At 44.6% G+C, this 18668-nt stretch overlaps 2 protein-coding genes across 3 annotated transcripts in view; one reads left to right on the top strand and one right to left on the bottom strand.

Moving 5' to 3' along the window:
• Positions 1 to 1677, bottom strand: part of Nprl3 (GATOR complex protein Nprl3) — a 17936-nt gene extending 16259 nt beyond the window's left edge. The window contains exons 1-4 of one of the 2 annotated variants that reach the window (XM_089586779.1): positions 1425 to 1677; positions 1255 to 1312; positions 1112 to 1153; positions 588 to 756 (exon numbers count right to left, since the gene is read on the bottom strand). In XM_089586779.1, coding sequence (XP_089442905.1) covers positions 588 to 756; positions 1112 to 1153; positions 1255 to 1312; positions 1425 to 1539 — 384 coding nt within the window. In that variant the 5' untranslated portion in view covers positions 1540 to 1677. The remainder of the gene's footprint in view (positions 1 to 587; positions 757 to 1111; positions 1154 to 1254; positions 1313 to 1424) is intronic. The other variant, XM_089586780.1, reaches the window with a different exon arrangement.
• Positions 1354 to 18668, top strand: LOC149346967 (ankyrin repeat domain-containing protein 40-like). Its single transcript, XM_089586781.1, has 5 exons — positions 1354 to 2114; positions 6348 to 6496; positions 7399 to 7596; positions 9374 to 9516; positions 13453 to 18668. Exons 1-5 carry the CDS (start codon positions 1984 to 1986, stop codon positions 13774 to 13776), a joined length of 945 nt encoding a protein of 314 aa, XP_089442907.1. The 5' UTR covers positions 1354 to 1983; the 3' UTR covers positions 13777 to 18668.

Here is an 18668-nt window from a genome sequence, read left to right as displayed (position 1 = left end):
AATTTCAATGAAGGCGAAATTCTGGAGGCCCGTGTAGTGTGCAATGTCAGTGCACGTTAAAGAACCCCAGGCGGTCGAAATTTCCGGAGCCCTTCACTACGGCGCCCCTCATAGCCTGAGTTACTTTGGGACGTTAAACCCCAATAAACCAAACCAAACAACCACCATGAACAAGAAACAACACACATGTAAAAAACCATTGCAAACTTTACAGCTAGGTCACCAAGTGAGCCATGCAGTGGGGTTCTTACAGCTCACTTGGCACTCAATGAGGCCTAAGGAGACGAGGAATACAAGACAAGACAAACTGCATGGCCCAAAACTGAACCCACAGGCCAGTAGAATTTCAATTAACAATACTGAAGCAATATACAGCTAAGAAAATATGCACCTAAGCAGACAACCTGCTCAATATGGCTTTGTGTACACATGATATCCAGTTTGCAATACAATATACATCACGCCGTTGGCATAGTGTCACTAAAGCAAGGCCCACAGCAGCACACAAGCTAACCGAACAGAGCTCATCTCTGTCATATATGAAGAATATCAATCGAGTGCAATGCTCATCCAGGAATGGTAGGTACCTTGAGGGCAAAGACGACGTTGAACATGAGAAACGTGGAAGTTTCACGCTTCGAGCACAACTGGACGGGATGTCCCACGAATCGAACATCGTTCACCTTGAGTTCGAACTTTCTGTTGCAGAGTTCACTCTTGGTGGCGAAGAGATTTGACAGGGCTTTGTCTGATATTCTGCCAAAAGATGGATTACTACAATGAAAATAGATCCACAAAAAGAAAAAGATTCAAACCATAGTTGGTCGTCTCGATCTCATCAAAGAAATCGTGCAAAACATCACAACTGACCATGTCATGTCGTCCATCGACAAAGCATGGATCAATCAGACCATGCTCTGATAATCTAAATTGACGATACACTTGCGGGTGACAAAACACGTGCATGCAATCAATTTTGTTGTGCGCAGTCTACTGACGTTATCTTTTGTATATCTGCTTTGTGTCCGCAGCATTCATCGTGAGAGCATGCAACTTCGATTACCAAACTGGAGTGCTCGTAGAGCAAATGACAAGAAAGCGTCCTACTTACAGCACTAAGTTTTTGTCAGAAACCTCTGAACAGGTTCTGGCTCTGAAATTCGAAGTTTTAAATACAAAATTTCAGGAAGAGCAGGCAATCAGACAGCCCAATGCGCAGTTTTGTGTATAGTTCATGAATACGCCGTTCGTTACCTGGTCGTATTCAGCGTGTCCTCGTGCACAATCGTCGCGTACGGATTGGCCCGCTTTCCTGAAAGTGTAGAAACACGAATGCACCATCACTGCACGTGGGCGGACTCAATTTCATGTCCAACCAACTCGGCGAAATCAGCTGTCGCCGGCATAAAGGTCATTTAACTCACTGTTGGCATGGGAGTCGCTTTCGGTGTCGACAGCGTACGGATAGCGGAAGAGAAGGCGATCGCCTTTACTACCCGACTTCACCAGATAAACACCCAGTGGACTGGCCTCATCCATAGTCAGGTCGTGACGCTTCGCGAAACTTGTAACATCATTGCTTTTAATGTTTCTTTCAAAACGGCCTCAAATCACCGAAACTGACGCCACAGTTTACAAAAGTAGTTCCACGTGACAGCGGAGTATGAACACAATGTTTGTTGACGTTCAGCGCGTTCGGCATGTTCTCAAGCCGACGATTTCGGTTATGCGAAAACGCAAATTTACGATTTGTTTTTGATTGCGCATGAAAGTATAAACATTGCTGCTCAAATCCCTTTTTGAACCTGCAGAGTGTGGAACTACTTATTGCACGCGGATGCCAGATGCCTGTAGGAGGAACGAAAACATGCATCCGCTCGTATCGCAGTGAGCCATCAATCTCGGGCGGCGGTGATACTTTCTGACTGGCGTTTCGCTGATCTGACCGCCGCGACGGATTCCTTGACGGCCTGCATCCAACGCATGGAGATAAACAAAGCAAAGATTCTCGAAGAGAAACTTCGAGAAGCTGCGTGCTACGGCGACGAAGAGGCTGTGATCACGCTCGTCGAACGCAATGTACGCGTCAACTCTCAGCATGACATCAACGGATGGTGAGTGCCTTCGAAAGCGCAGCACTGAGATTTCATCAGAGTGGCCCGATCTTTATCTGTGCGGTCGGAATCTGATCGTGGCCGAAGTGCTGCCGCCACATGTGGTCACCCCCACTGGTCTCCTGGAGGTGCGTTTCGAGCGCACTGGTTTTATGCTATGCCACGAAGCCGACCGCATGCTTTGCAGGGGCGTCAACCGAACATGCGAAAGTCGAAATAGCGTCGCATCCCGAGTATTTTTCGCGTGTTAAGGAGCTGATTGCGCTTCCTTTTGTGAAACTTGTACTGCTTAGATTTTCTTATATTGCTGAATAACGCTGAATTGTACTTGATTCTTTTGTGTAATCTCATTGAAAGCGGGTCTCTGCCACGTTGCTTGCGTGTTTGGCTAGGAAGCCCAAATGTGAGAGAAGGAACAAGCCGTAGGGAAATAAAAACTTTCGCATGTTTTGAGAATTACAAAATATAAAGCAAATTGTGCGCACATTGATAAACGTAGCTTGTTTACGGGAGTTGTAATACTAATCCAAAGAATGTGCGTTCCGAAAACTTTTTCAAGTCTAAACATGAGCATCAAAGTTCACTCTCAGTTCCGCCTCGGGATCATTTTCGGATCTCTGTGTTACTTGTGATCAGCCGCCCTTATGGAAATACAGCCGTAGCTTTGTAGGCCTTATTTTTTAAATTTCAGTACGTGTACTCTCTTAGCTGTATGGGAAATCCCGCAGAGATAATCGTGCCGATTGCAGCATTATGCAGATATTGCATTGTTTGTTATCATCGTTATTTCTGATATTTTTCCATCAAGATCCAAATGCATTTGTTCAGCGCAAAATTGCGGATGTGTATAATTCATGCTGTATGTTACCTGACATGGAGACCAGTTCATAGTTGAGTCTTGTATGCATGCAGAAACAATCATTCGCATCAGTTCAGGCACTATGCTTGATGCCAAATAACCTTGATGCCTTTAGGTAACTGTTTTATCCATAGAAGAGCCTGCATATCATCTTTTGCTGGAAATCTTTATGCAGAGAATAAGCACGGTAATGGTCCAGGAAAGGAAGAATTTGCTTTTTTTTTTCTATGCTGCAGATATCTGCATACCCTAGATATGTACTGATTTCATATACAAGCCTTTTAGTGTATGTACATATGTTAAGTACATGTCCTGTCTACACAGGGGAACAGGTGTGATAGCATTATGCAATTTTTTCTCCTATGTTCACTGGAGTTCAATTTCTGTAAGAGGACAACACGCAGAGAACTACAGATAAAGGTTTAGTTATGTTGCACCAACAGTCCCAATAATCCACTCTTGAAAACCACATCATTGCGTTTCATTGTACTTTAAAACTCTGAGTATGAATAGCTAAGTGCTCCGTATTCACTCTCTGCATGCTCGGATTAATTTGAGCATGCAATGGAGCTTAATTATATTTGGGATATTATTATGACTAACTGACTTGTATGCGGTACCAGCTGAGCAACAAAATAGAAGTGTCGTGGCGGAGTGGCAGCTAAGCAACAAAAAAAAATTGGCTGGGGCTTAGCTAAGGTTCAGCCTGGATATCTCGAAGCAAAGAGCTACGATGATCCGTGATAAACACGCGCTTGTGGCGAATGTCAAACGCTGACACATAACGCGCGGCAGCGTGCGCCTGTTCTATGGGCAAGACCGCCTTATATACCCCTCCTTTCAAATGTGCACGGCTGCAGCGAAAGGTCAAACGGTGGCGAGGAGGAGAAGGGGCGGCACACATGCGCAGTAGCCTGCGCCGTGCGTGACGTCACTCGTGCTCCGACATACGCCGGCTCACGCGAAGCGCGGTGTTGACTAGCGTAGTGAAGCTGTTCGCTTCAAAAATGTGCTCCCTCTTTGCACTAGTTGTGCATTACAACAAACTTGTGATAACTCCATATTTCAAAACTTTGTGCACACATCAGAAGTGTTAACCCCATTTTCAAACAGCACTGCCTCCTGACAACTCTGCTGATGTGCAGAATGTGGAAAATGAAAGAATGGAAAGGAAAAGAAAAGAAACAGAACTGGAATGGAATGGAACAGATGGGAAAAGGAAAGGTTCAGTAACTGTCTTGTTATGAGTGGACAACTTAGCTGTCCAGTATGGGGAGGGAAAGAGAGGCAAAATAAAAAATAGTGTACGCAGAAGTGGCCTTACCTTTGGGCTGCCTCTGGTATGCTTGAAATTCGTCCCAGGTAATTGTAACCTTCTCTTTTTCAACCGTCCTTCAATTGAACTCTTGGTTCTAGGCAACCTTCAATCCATCCAGCAAAGCTGAAGCTCATTGTTTTTCCCTTTCCGTCACTCTTAATTTGCATCCCATCTGGGGCTGTCCGTGGCCGCGAGCTTTTGTATAATCATCAGCAGCAGCAGCAGCCTGACTACGCCTACTGCAGGGCAAAGGCCTCTCCCATGCCTCTCCAATTAACCCTGTCCTGTGCCAGCTGCGGCCACTGTATCCCCGCAAACTTCTTAATCTCAACCCGTAACCTAACTTTCTGCCGCCCCCTACTACACTGGCCTTCTCTTGGAATCCACTCCGTTGCCCTTGAGGACCAGCGGTTATCTTGCCTTCGCATTACGTGTCCTGCCCAAGCCCATTTCTTCCACTTGATTTCCACTAGGATGTCATTAACCCGCGTTTGTTCCTCTCACCCACTCTGCCCTCTTCCTGTCTCTTAACGTTACACCTATCATTTTACGTTCCATAGCTTGCTGCATCATCCTTAACTTAAGCTAAACCCTTCTTGTTATCCTCCACATTTCTGCTCCATAATTCTTATAATGTATTTTCATAATTATTTGGCTAAACTCAGGAAAAGTTTGCGGTCTATTCTGTGTGTGCTGGATAGGGCAGACATAGCATGGACCTCTCCTCTGCTGACAAGCTCCTCCTTCTTGGAGCACTAAGCGCAACAGAACAAAGAGATACCGAGGTCTTCACGTGACTGTTACCGTGCCCTACTGTGCCTTTCCTCTGCTTGTCCATGTTCTTATTCTCTTTTCACAATCTTAAGTGCGACTGAGCCAGAGTGCCCGGAAGCTACCACACATTTTCTTTCCCTCATGACCTCTACAAACGTAGATGTTTACTTCATTCTTGCATTCATAACGACATATGAGTGCACTAGAATGGACACTCACACAGAAGTCCTTGCATTCCCTTAATGTTACTTTCTTCTTGCTGTAAGAGGTCCCATAGAAGCCTGTGTAATTTGTCAAAGATAGCTTATCTTTCTTAGTCTATTTTTCCTTCTTTCGTTTCTCCATTATCTGTGCCCATCTAGATGGGACTAGAAAATTTTTGTGCTTCGACGGAAAACTGTGAATGTGACAGATGGTGGGTCTATAGATATTGACATTAAATGCATTCATGCCTTAAAGGGGCCCAGAAACACAATCTTAGTTGACCGTTTTGCCTGTTGGTCGCATACAGTGAGTTACAATGGTGCTATTAGCGTTGGTAATACCACATATATTCCGTTTTTTATTATTTTTAATGTCCTCCCAAAAACAACTTCATGGCTCTGGTGGTGTCCCCACACAGTGGCGGGTTTTAGCAGCGGATATGACATCACCTGGCGCGAGCTTGATGATCGGACAAACAGTAAATATACTGCAAATTGTGCGAATAAATAGAGACACATTTTGTCACCTGTCGGTGTTTTATATTAGATCAACAAAAACAACTTGTTCGTCTTAGATAAAAGCCCTGCAAAGCAAGTAAAATAAAAATACACCACCAGGGGCGCTCTGGCATGGAAACGACGCTGCCAGTCTCAGCAAGAACGAGTTACAGAGAGCAGGCAACCATGGAGTGCAAGCTCCCGCGACGTGCTCTGGCAGGCTGTTTTGATTGGTTTCGCCAGGTGCCGTCATTGGGAGAGCGAAATAGGAGTGGGAAGCCTCGCCAAAATCGAGTTGAGGGCACCGTTTTGTTTGCTTGTATTTTGAAACTTCTTCATTGAATAACTCCCGTTCCTGTGCATCGATTCCTGTAATTCTTTTTAAGTCAGCATCTGTGTGACATGAAGAACCCACCTGAAGTATAGCCGGTATCCCCCCAAGCAGTGTTTCGCAGCCCCTTTAAAAACTGCCTTCCAAGCGTGTCAGCCATTTCACAGGCTGAGACACTTCTGAAGGCAACATGCTGTCGCCAGCAAAAAAGCAGTTCAGCATCCCTCGTCTCCTCGCGCATTATCTGCAGGACACCACTGCACTGGGCGTGTAAAAGGGGCCACATTGCCATCGTGCGCTACCTGCTCAGTCAGGGTGCCGACCCCAGCATAGCGACCTTCAAGGGTGAAACACCCGCGGCGCTCACGGACAGTGAAGACATCAAAGCTCTGCTTGGGGGTAAGCCTCGCATAGACATATGCGTGTATATCGGATGTCAAGAGTGCTTTCCTCGAAACAGCGAGGCAGGCAAGTGAACTCTGCTTGTCACGCCTACAGCAGAGCTATTATAAATCGATTTGCCCTCTTCACCTTTTGGCCACTTCACAGGATGTGTAAGGTAGTTTCAAGCATTAAATTTTTGCAACAGAGTGAACTAAGTTTCAGCAGTGGAACTTTTATTTGAAGCTTTTTTACTGTTTCAGGCAATGAAGTGAATAAGGAGACGGCAGCATCAGGTATCTGGGCAAATAAACAATCACTTTACAGATCTAACTGAACTGTCACCCTTTGAGATTGGCTTGAACTGTCACTCTTCGAGGTTGGCTTGAACTCTCATCCTTTGAGGTTGGCTTGAACTGTCACCCTTTGAGATTGGCTTACATCATGAGCCCATCAGCACTAACAAGTGCTGATGTATTCATGTTGGCAAGCTCAAGCTGCTGACGGAGCTTGTGGTGTCCATGAAAAGGCAAAGGGAATGCCTTATTTTCACAATGGGAACGACAGTGATGGTGGCAATGAGAACACAAATGGGTGAAGGCAGCACGTGCCAATTGGCTCTGTGATGTTTAAGAACTTTGTCATTGTAGAAATAGCACTGTCAAGTTGCACCTGCTATTTATCATCACTTTTTTTTTATTAGTAATATACCAGAGAGCTTGTCTGTGTATTCATTCAACTATAGCTAGCACAACCTCCAGGGTGGGCATGTTTTTGCAGTTATAGTCTCAGTGAATTCAATTGTATTTAAGCCAGCACTGCCTCTGGGGGGAACGTATTTCGTCAGTTACAGTCATTCGGTCAGTTATAGTTGTAGCGAGCGCGAGCTTCATAGTGAGTGTAATTCTTTTGCTGTGCAGAAGCTGGACAGGGTGATGCACCCACCTCCACACCATCTCTGCCAATCACACCTCACTTTCTGAGTCACCCCGCCATGGACTACAAGGTGGACCTTTCAGAATTGTCCAGAAGTACGAGAAACGTTGATGCCGACCTTCCGGGAAAGCATGGCTTGCCTCACGACAACGGACAGTCGGACTACTCCAGCGGCCACCAGGGTATGGCACTGTAACTGGGACAGCTTGAAGTGTGTTGTCGGGAACTCTGGATTGAAGTGTAGGGGTTAACCTCTGAATGATGATGGTCATGATCATGTTCGTCACCATAATCATAATCATCATCAATTTCTGAATGCCGTAGCCTGCAGCAGAGTATCATATTTTTCAAAATGCAATCTGCATATACTACATAGTTCTATATGTTAGAACTTAATGCTGTGCAAACTATTCGCAGCTGTGAACTATGCAGTAGCTTTGTTTTGAATGTCACACAATGTGCTGGTGAGTGTTTTGTCCCGCAAACAGATGGTAGTGAAGTCAGTGCAATAGATGCCCAGTCATAATGCCTCCGAAAGAATAGATCCAATGCACTCTGCCATCACCACCCAGACACCGGTCTCAGCAATAACTAGACACCTGTCAGGCTGTGTACAAGGTATAGGCACTTTAATAAAAATGTTTTTTTTTTTTTTTTCACCCAAAATTGAATTTGCAGAACATACACCAGGCACAGAGCATGGTCTGAAAATTACAGTAATTGTTCACTCTTGATGTAAGGTACTAAACTAGTGAGAAGTAAAACCTTGAATGCACTTCAGGATTGCGGCCTTGCTTAAACGAGCCAGAGCATTGAATCCTTCCTGTCTGGCTTCTGGAGATCAAGGTTCTTTGAAGTTAACTGCAAACATTCGTATTTGCCATGGGCCGTTGTGCATTTCTGAATATCCTTAATATGTGCATCTGTAAAAATGGCATTATCTTTTACAAAAGCTGAGGTAGTTTTTCTCGGGTCAGCCGAAATCAAAAGCACATGTCAGAGCAAAAGCACTGAAAAATAATTGCTACTCCGTCAGGAACCTATGGGAAACCACATGAATTCCTATGGGGAAGTCACTCAAAGGGAGTAATACCAGCGGTGATTGATTTCTATGGTGCAAATGGCAGCTGTAGACAAAGAGTGCTTAGAACAGGGTTATTGATCCCAATAGTTCTTACAATGTGTTGTGAGGGTGAATTCATCTAAAACCTGCAATGATTGCTTCGTAGCGCAATACATGGAACAAAAAAATACACAAATGATCAATTCGACTGATGCGATAGAGTGTGTGTTTGATTAGTGTGTGTGTCCCCCCCAGACACAGCAGCCACTGCCACTAATGGGTTCAGACTGGTGGCGCAATCCAGTTCATCAATCACCATGTGACACATCGTGCCGCGCTCCACTCGATCTTCCCACCCGTTGACTTTGATCGGCGACTGCGGTGTCCCACTTGCAACTCATCGCCTCCCACCCTCTCTTTCTAGTTCCTCTCTCTCAAATTTGCTTCCTGCCAACCAGAGGTTCACACGCCGGCAACAACGTCGGACACTCTTCATGATAATGGACACAGTCTAATGTTAACACATTGAAAATAAGGGAGGCGGGACATGTACTCGTCCTATGTACTTTTTGTGTGTGTGTGTGTGTGTCCCAGGTATTGCGCTATAGAATAACCACCTTTAAACATTAGCCAACTAGCCGCAAAGCAAATGCTGCTAAAAAACCTGCAATAAGAACGAGCGAACTGTGTGAGGCCCTACTAAAAGTTGAGTACTACTGTTTAATCACTTTTCCATCCACGCATAACACAGTGTCATTAACATCAATATGTCTCTCAGGACCGAGTGCACGATGTGCCACCTGAAGCATCGGTCATCTTGTATAAGAGGAGGGTAGTACAATACAGCGGGTACTATACCGTGAGCACTGAGCTGGGATTTGCTTTCTTGCTGGCAGAAGAGACGGACCTGGTGCTCAAAGTGAGGATTGCGTACCTCGACGACCCCGACTTCATTGAAGTGGAGCTGCCACGGACGGAGCTCACGTTTGCCAACCTCCTGCGGACATGCTGCGACGAACTGGGCGCCGACTTCAAACGGGTCAGTGCCCGTTGGCTTTCGCGGGTGTAGGAAGCTCTAAGTTGGCAACAGGTATGCCAGTTGCCAACATAGGCTATGCAGCAGTTCAAACTGGTATTCTTGCATTCTAAATTGCATTCTTGGGTAGATTTGTGTGTAGGGGGGGTTCAGAGGAGTTACCACCACCCGAAGCTTCTGAAAGCCGTACCGACACCCATTTTTTCACACGAAAACAGCGCAAACTTCACGAGGGCGCAGAACAGGGGAGACGAGACACAGGCGCTGACTAACAACTGAAATTTTATTGCTCTGACACATCGGTAAATACACACAAGGCATCAAAAACAACAAGAAGGGTAAGACATGAAACATAGACAGTCGCAGCAGGAAACGAGCAGGGAATCATGAATGCTGAGCTGTCGCAAGGAAACGAAACTCCTTATTCAGAAGGGCTACGGATGGGACGCTGACACAGCGGTCTAAAAGCCTAAAAGACCGCTGTGTCAGCACCCCATCCGTAGCCATTCTATATAAGGAGTTTCGTTTCCTTGCGACAACTCAGCATTCATGATTCCCTGCTCGTTTCCTGCTGCGACTGTCTATGTTTCATGTCTTACCCTTCTTGTTGTTTTTGATGCCTTGTGTGTATTTACCGATGTGTCAGAGCATTAAAATTTCAGTTGTTAGTCAGCGCCTGTGTCTCGTCTCCCCTTTTCTGCGTCCTCGTGAAGTTTGCGCTGTTTTCGTGTGATGGAAAAACAACTAGCTCATGATGTGTTCTTCACCCGTTTTTTATTGAAAAAAAAAAAAGCTAGATAATGCAGTGTGTATGTGAAACCTCACCCTCAGTAGCTGCATGAGGACTTCAGGAGCAACTCTGGACATTTCTCGAGGTTCACATATTGTAATAAAACTTTTCCTGTAGGTTTTCAGCTTGGTCCGGATCATTTTCACCAAGTTTGGCTTTAAACTTGACTTTAAACTTTGCCACTTCAGTGGCCTCAGGTCTGGCAATTTCTACAGGCAACACTACATCGCAAATGTACTTCAATGTTGGTGCCTGCTACCAGTTTTCTAAGTGAATTTTGAGGCTTGTATTTATATTATGTCAGGTATTTATCGGTGAAATCAATGTTTTCAGTCAATATTTCTCCCCACTCAGTGCACACTTTTTTTTTTTCTATGAATGTTTTTCCAATTATGTTTCTGACTTGATCGCTGCATCAAATGGAGCATTGTCCCCTATCACAAACCGATATTTGGTTTCCATTTGCTGTTCTTACTGTTTTAACTGTTCTTACTGTTTAAGATAGTTGCACTCGGTATATCGAAGAGCAGTTTGTTGTGCCAGAGAAGGAGAAAATCCTCTATAGAAGGTTATACGACCAATCTCAAAATGTTTAAAAAAACTCCCAAGTCGCCCTTTAATATCTGATGCTATGCTAGCCCATTACTCTTATGGTGTGCCAAATGTTTACATATATTCTTAAAAGGACATTTGTTATTTCTTCGACGAAAGGCAGTGACAATAAAATCAGTGTACGTTCAGCAGTAAAAGTTTGCAGGACGCCTTTTGCAAAGGAAAAAATTTCCAAGTTGCGTAACTTGCTAAACTTGGCGAAAGCTGTTGCTGTGCTGCTGGTACCTGTTTATTGCTCATGGCTAAGACCCACAGACACAGTGGCAACCTGTGTTACGACAGTGGTTGCAATAGGTGCACAGTCACATGCCTGGCAGTGGTTGAGGGAGTGCTGGTCACGCGACGGATCAGTCATGAGACTGGATATTTAGTCTGTGCAACGGAATCCATCAGGTAGGGCTTCATATAGGAGCTTTTGCAGTAAGAAATTTCTTTAAGCATCACAACTTAAAGGTGCAGTGAACAGGAATCTGAACTCGTCTTTTTGCCGCGGGAACTCAATCTACACGTTCCGAGCATTCTTAAAAACTTCGATTTATTGCTCTGTGTGGCCGATTTCCCTAATTAAATCGAATTAACGTCCGGCTCCCGCCTTTTTTTTTAATTCTCCCCTGTACAGTGGGCGGAGTCGACCAACGCGTGGAGCGCCTTTCACCCAGTCCCGTGGAGGCTTGCCGCTCTGCCATCGGCGGAGTAATACGTAGTAGTCCGTAGAAGCAAATAACCCGCACATATTTTTATTTCTGCGGGCTTATTTTGCGGCTATATTGTCTGCGAATGAAACTATTTATTCACGGAAACCTAAAAAACAAAATAAAGCGAAAGCAAAGCCTCCACGGAGCTGGCTGAAAGGCACTCCACGCATTGGTCGACTCCACCCACCGTACGGGGGAGAATTCGAAAAAAAAGGCGGGAGCCAGACGTTAATTCGATTTAATTAGGGAAATCAGCCACACAGGGCCATAAGTCGAAGTTTCTAAGAATGCTCAGAACGTGTAGATCGAGTTCCCACGGCAAACAGACAAGTTCAGATTCCTCTTCAGTGCACATTTAAGCCAACCACCTAAAACACCTTCAAGTATAAGGGGACGTGCATGCTTGCATCCGCAGGTGAAATGGTAGTGCTGTAATAAATTTGGTTTGGTTTGGTTTGGTTTATGGGGGTTTAACGTCCCAAAGCGACTGAGGCTATGAGAGACGCCGTAGTGAAGGGCTCCGGAAATTTCGACCACCTGGGGTTCTTTAACGTGCACTGACATCGCACAGCACACGGACCTCTAGAATTTCGCCTTCATCGAAATTCAGCCGCCGCTATAATAAACTTGTTCTCAAGCATACTCGTCCTGTAAACTTTTGCTGACAATTCTATGTTTGCCTCGCTGTGGGTAACATGGGCCTCTATAATTTCGCTGAAAGAGTTGATATGTTGACTTCCTACTTGACATCAAGTTTTGGTTCACACTCCTTTTACTAGAATTTCAAATCCTTACTTGACTCAGTTCATGCTTAGCGAACAGCTGTAGGAAATTGCCATGCATAGGTCTTCTCACAGCTCATCTCTGTACATAAATAGATGATTCCTCTTTCTGATCTCAGCGGTGAATGACTCCCGGTTTCTGAGGAAAACTTGGGGCAGTGATGGCTGACTGCCGAAGTCTTGAAAAAACGTGCTCCCCAGTGCAAATTCACAGGTTGTACATTTCTCAACAGTCACGTCACGTGCATAGCAACATTTCAGTAGCAAACTGGAGCAGTCATGTATTGTTCAAACTTCTTTGTAATTTTTGCAATTCTAGGTCTTAAAATGACAGGAATGTGTGAGTCCTAAACAGGCTACCGTACAGCCCCACTGATATTTAAAACAGCAGAATAAAATCACATTGGTATGTCTAGGTTGGAGCATTTCATCGATCATTTCATTCTTTTGTATATGGCAACATCTCATCCTTTTCTCCCAACTTTTTAGCCTTCATTGTGGGGAATGCAGACACAAATGTTAGATGCTTGAAAGCCACAGTGGCTCAGTGGTTATGGCGCTCGGCTGCTGACCCGAAAGACGCGGGTTCGATCCCGGCTGCGGCGGTCGAATTTCGATGGAGGCGAAATTCCACAGGCCTGTGTGCTGTGCGATGTCAGTGCACGTTAAAGAACCCCAGGTGGTCGGAATTTCTGGAGACCTTCACTACGGCGTTTCTCATAGCCTGAGGCGGTCGGGACGTTAAACCCCCATAAACCATAAAAAAAATTCAACTAGGCGCTTTAGGACTGGCTGTCATTGTGGAAAACCAGCACCTGCTTTTTATTGCGAAAGCAATACTAGTTGCACTTTCAGCCCGTCGCGTAGCGAGGCCGGTAGCTACCATGTTAGCATATTGGATTGGATTGGATTGTATAACCGATGCATCACCACAAGTCTAACCACAAGCACCACCACCAGCTACACTACCAGCTGAACCATGGCGTAGCTACGGATATTGCTTTCACAATTACCGGGCTCAACCAAGCTAAGCCACAGCCATTTTTTGCACAACACACAGGTGCGCAAGCTTCGCAAGCTGCCCAACACCATCCTTCGCAAGGACAAGGAGGTACAGAGGCTCTCCGACTACCAGGAACTCGAACTGGTCCTCGACAACATCCAGCCAAAGCCACAGCCGAGTCCCAATCCAAGCCTGCCCACTGTTTCTGGGGGCAGTGCGAGCAGCGCCCTGAACCCTGTGGTCCACCTCGCTGGTCTCCTATCAGGAGCCAACTACAACTCGCCGCCGGGGTACCTGCCCAACGGCAACGGAGCAACAACGCCAGCACAAAACGCTTTCCCAAAATCGGCTTACTGCATGAACGGAACTATTCTGTACTGAGCCAACAAGGGCTTTGAGTGGACATGCCTGTTGCACATCACTGCAAGCTAGATCTGAGGATGAGAAAAAATGCTGTGGGAGTTCCAAGACAAATGCTCGGGCTTATCATAACAGCGACACCTTTTCAAAAAAGTGAGACCTCTGTCTATGTGCTTTAAGCTATGTCTCACTGTCACAACAGCTCTCGGACATCATTTTTTCCTGATCTAATGTGCATTAATTGTTTCTACGAATGAAAAAAGTCTAAGAACCTGCGATTAGATCACTTAGGTGGTATTGATGTCACGGACTGGTAGCTGTCCGACAGGACTGCATGGTTATATTAAATATGTCCGTGATATGATTCTGTGATGTGGCAAAGGATAGATGAAAGCGCATTCCATTGAAGAAGGTTCTTGATCACTTCTTTTGCTGAAATGAGAGATTGTAGCATGTTTCTATAAGCTTCCTAACTTAAAATATTGAGACAATAGATTGTAGATGCAAGCTAGGCATACTGAATGCCTTATCTGGAGTGTAGGTAATACTTATCTTTAAAAAAAATGCGCAGAAGTTATCTTTTGTCACGCATTGCCATCGTCTCTGGTGAAACACCAACTTTTCGCCTCGCTATATTGTGTCATTGAAGGAATTTGGCATCTTATATATATATGTATGTTTTTACATCTCTCCAAACCTGCTCAAATCGTGAACCTGCTGACAAGAGCATTGAATAGTGATGCCATGAGAATGAAAGTTCGGCATGCATTAAATTTTGCCTCTACTTTTTAGTCAGCACTATTGCTTCAAGGCAGGAGCCTAGTCTGTAGTCTATCTCAAGGCATCTATATTGTTAAATTAAGTGGTATGTGCTGGCCGTCATAAGTAAGGTTATGCCTGGTCTCTCTATGCCTCTCTTGTCCCAGCACCTTCACCAAGCTAGTTCTATGAGCATACTCGCTGAAAGCCCACAAAAGCTCAAGGCAATGCAATGGAAGCTCTCAGCTTTGTCTTCGAATTCTAGTTGAAAGCAGGCAGGGGCATTGCAGTTTAGGATATTTGCATCTAACATCAATGAACTGCTTGCCAGCATGCATACATATGGCTGCCTGATTTTGTCCCCCCCCCCACTCCTTTTCCCGAGTCCAGTTTGTGTGAGACGAGTACCTGCTGCAAGTCAGTGGGGTCAACGTTGCATAATGTCATGATCGCTGTTCTCAGCCGAGTTCGCGTCAAGTCTTTGACTTGCATCTATTGCTCGCGTGTGATAGGTTGTGATCCCAACGCAAAACCTCAGGCATATCTCCCGCCGTGCTGCTCATTCTGTTTGTACATAGAATGCACTGATTTCATTTTGTACATAGCATCTCAGAGCGGCAGTTTGTGCATTGTTGATTGCTGCTCTCATGTTTTCCCCTGTGCTTTTTGTGAAACATTGTAAAACAACAGTGCAACGTCATGAGCACCTTGATGTAACGGCCTAGCAATGCAAGGAAAAGTGTTTTGTGTTCAAGCTAAGCGACTCATTGCCTTGAGAATGGTGGTGTGTTGATGGTGTTCAAATTAGAGAATTGCATGGGCCTGGGCCTACCCGCAAACCTAGACCCGGCCCAACCTTTGCACAAGCCTGAATTGGGTTTGGTTTTTTCAAAGATGTATGAGTTGCCAGCCCTCTTCTTCATGTACTGGGACTGGATTCTGTATTTCTTTGGGCTATAATGGTCTGTTACAACATGGGAGACTTTGTTTGAAAAGAACTGCCTATCATCACCATGCAGTTTTCAAAACATTCATCCACAGGTAGAAGAGTGCGATGACAGGTGGTTGATGCTTCTGTCATGATGTGATCATGCACATGCAGCCTTTTAAGTAGGCTCATCTGCCCTGCATAGTTCAGTCCACGTGATGGCATATTCATGTGGATAAGGCATTGCTTGTAGTCATCAAAACGCTTGTGACGACTGGTCTTGCAGCCATGTTCTCCTTGGGTGGGAAGACTTTTTTGCTGAGCAGGTGTTGTGCTGCGCCCTATTTGACACCGAGTTTCTAGGGCAACAAAAAATAGTACATACCTGCCAGACTAGCCTGTAATCACCCAAGCCAGTTCAGTGGATCAGCTGAACCAGATCTGGGCTAAGCCTTCAAAAATGCAGGCCAGCGGGTCCTGTTCAGGTGATTTCTCAAGTAGCAGGCCCATGCAATGCTCCGATTCAAATTACTTTCCATGTTGCATCTTCTGACGTGGATACATTCCGTAAAATATGCACATGCTACTTACGACCGTGGACATGGCCATTAGGCTTGCCACGCTCACAAATGTTTATTTTCTAATGACAGCGGTGAACTAGTTCAAGCATGTGGTTACTTGTGATTATGTGCACATGCTGTGATGCTTAAAAGTTAACCATTAGATCAGGGTTGCTACTTTGGCAGCTACCCGAAAAGCTTGATTTTGCAATTGTATTTCAATTTCATTAAGGCTCTTTAAAAGACCACGAATTTGTGCAATGGGAATCTGTCTCAAGAGTGCATCTGCATTTTTGTTAGCTACCTGCAAATGCAGTGCAGTCAGGAGTGCTAAACCTTGTACGAATTCTACGGACAAGGTATTTGCTCTATTTCAGCGTGAAATTTTCTGCAGTGCAACAATACATTTCTGGTGGGCCTCGCGTAAACAGGCATAGAGCAACTATGGTGTATTCAAGAAAGCTGCGGAACACAGTTGCTGGCGACGGCAGCTAGTATATGGAAAATGTGCGAAACCGTCATACTCTCACATCGCAACTGCTATGCACTTACCATGTCTCTTATTTCTTCGACTTTTTATGTTTACCAATCGGTTTAGCTAGTCATCAAGAAGATCATCATTCCGCTTGCACATATTTTTGTCGGAGATGGATCACCCACACATTTGGACTGATGCTTTTTTTTACAAATGCGCTGAAACACTTTCAGTGAGAACAGTTTTTCTATCTGCGGCCTTTTTAACTAACTGCGTGTGTTGGCGTGTTTTCACTTTCGTCGCGATCGAAAATGAGTTGCGCACTTGTGATCTCATTACTGAGCCTTGCTGGTTTTCAGTGTCCTGCAAACACTGCATGTTGTTTTGAGTGTTCGCAAAAAAAAAAAGAAAAGAAAGTAAGTGCCTTTCTTGAGATGTGTCGAGTTTTCACGCATCAATTCTTTTTTCTCTCATCCTTGTTGTGAGGTTGTCGGTGTGTGACATGTAATGCGTTCTGTTTCGTGCCTGGTGAAATGTTTTAGCTCCTTTACTTAAAAGTCATTGCTAGCTGTAGATCACTGTGTACATTTCAAGGATGGTCCTGCATTTGAAATTCCAAGCTGTGCTTAGAAAATAGCATAAAGCATCCACGGGTTTAAGGCGCAAGAAACCGGATGCACTTCCATTTCACAAAACAAGAACTAGCGAACTCTTAAAAGCTCGCATTGGAAATTGTCATGTTACGCAATTTTTTTTTTGGCTGTACGAGTTGCTAGACTCCACTCCAAAATGTGGCCACACCATCCAGTCAATTTTTGAGGTCGAATTGATGTGCAAAATTTATCACCAGCCAAGGACAAAAAACATAGTCGACTAGCAGCAACATGAAGGAACGTTTTGTTTTCTTGACGACAGATGGCGCTGCAATCCTCAAAATTGCGGAATTAGTGTGGTGCATTTTGGGACGTGCAGCCTGCTGAGAACTTCATTACTGGCATGTTCAAAACCTGTTACAATATTAGTCCCAAGCATACAATGTCTTTCTGAACCTCAAGTAGCTGTATGATCTGGCACAAACAGACCATTCTTGAAGTTCTAAACACATGTGTAGTCTATAAACTGTAGACACAACCAAGTAGCGCTGTGCAAAAATGTCATTGCTTCTCAGTCGCCTTGAGTTCTCAAAGCGGTTGACATGCTTACTAGTATAAACACTGCATTTAGCTGCTTTTGCCAGTGGAACTGCACACCTATGTGGACAGAAGAGACGTAGTTAATGCGTTTGCTTAGAAGCTGTAAAAAATTAGCTTTTGCTTTTGCTGCTGGGACCAAAGCTTGGGATTAATGTCTGCAAGCGATACATTTGCGGGCAAGGAACAGCTAGTGCATAGTAAGGGCTAAAGTCTTCTCTTCTCGAACATTGTGATGCGACTATAGATCGAAAACATGGCAAATCTTTTCTGCTTCCATTGTTGCCAGAGGTCCTTCAGCTTAGCTTTGTAAAACGATCATTGTGCGTGTTTTGTCAAAGTTTTCGAGTCCTGTATAGTGGTGGATGAGCAAGTGCCGCTGGTATCCTGGGTAATTCTTCCCATGTAACAAAGCAACTACTTATCTCAAAAACCTGTAGAGTGCTTGTGTCTATTGAGTCAGCGTTTATGCTTTCTTGTGATAAACTATATTTCTAGTCTCTTTGGAATGCCAGTTTACCTGTGACCATTGGTAACACTGTCATGTTTTGTTTTTCTGAAATCAATTCAAGAAAAAAGCAGTTACTGTAATTGACCTTTCATTGCCAAAATTTATTATCTTTTTCAGCCTTCAGTCATAAAAGCAGGTTGTTCCATACTCAGCCAAGCTAGAGTGATCATGAAATTATGTGGAAAATCAAGAGACAACGATATTTGCCCAGCAAACTGCCATCACAATATCAGAATTAATTGCAGCCAATCTCATTCAAGAGGAAGCAATATCATGAAACTGCCAAAGTGTCGCAGCCAATTTCAGACATTGGCAGACCTGCTGTCTCCGATTTTCCCCATTGTTTCAAGGGCATCAGCAAAGACGACTAGTCTCTCAATAGCGGTGGAATTAAAATACTGTAAAGAGGAATGCAACTGTTATGCGACTTCTGTAATGGTCCTCATTTCTGTAGGCAGCTTTGTCAATAAAACATTTTTCTTTGCCAGTG

This window comes from Amblyomma mixtum, chromosome 4 (assembly GCF_055824585.1).
Source record: "Amblyomma mixtum isolate Tamu chromosome 4, ASM5582458v1, whole genome shotgun sequence".
NCBI classification, from domain to species: Eukaryota; Metazoa; Arthropoda; class Arachnida; order Ixodida; family Ixodidae; genus Amblyomma; species Amblyomma mixtum.
Note: the sequence above shows the minus strand (reverse complement) of the source record. Positions and strands in the feature narration are given on the sequence as shown.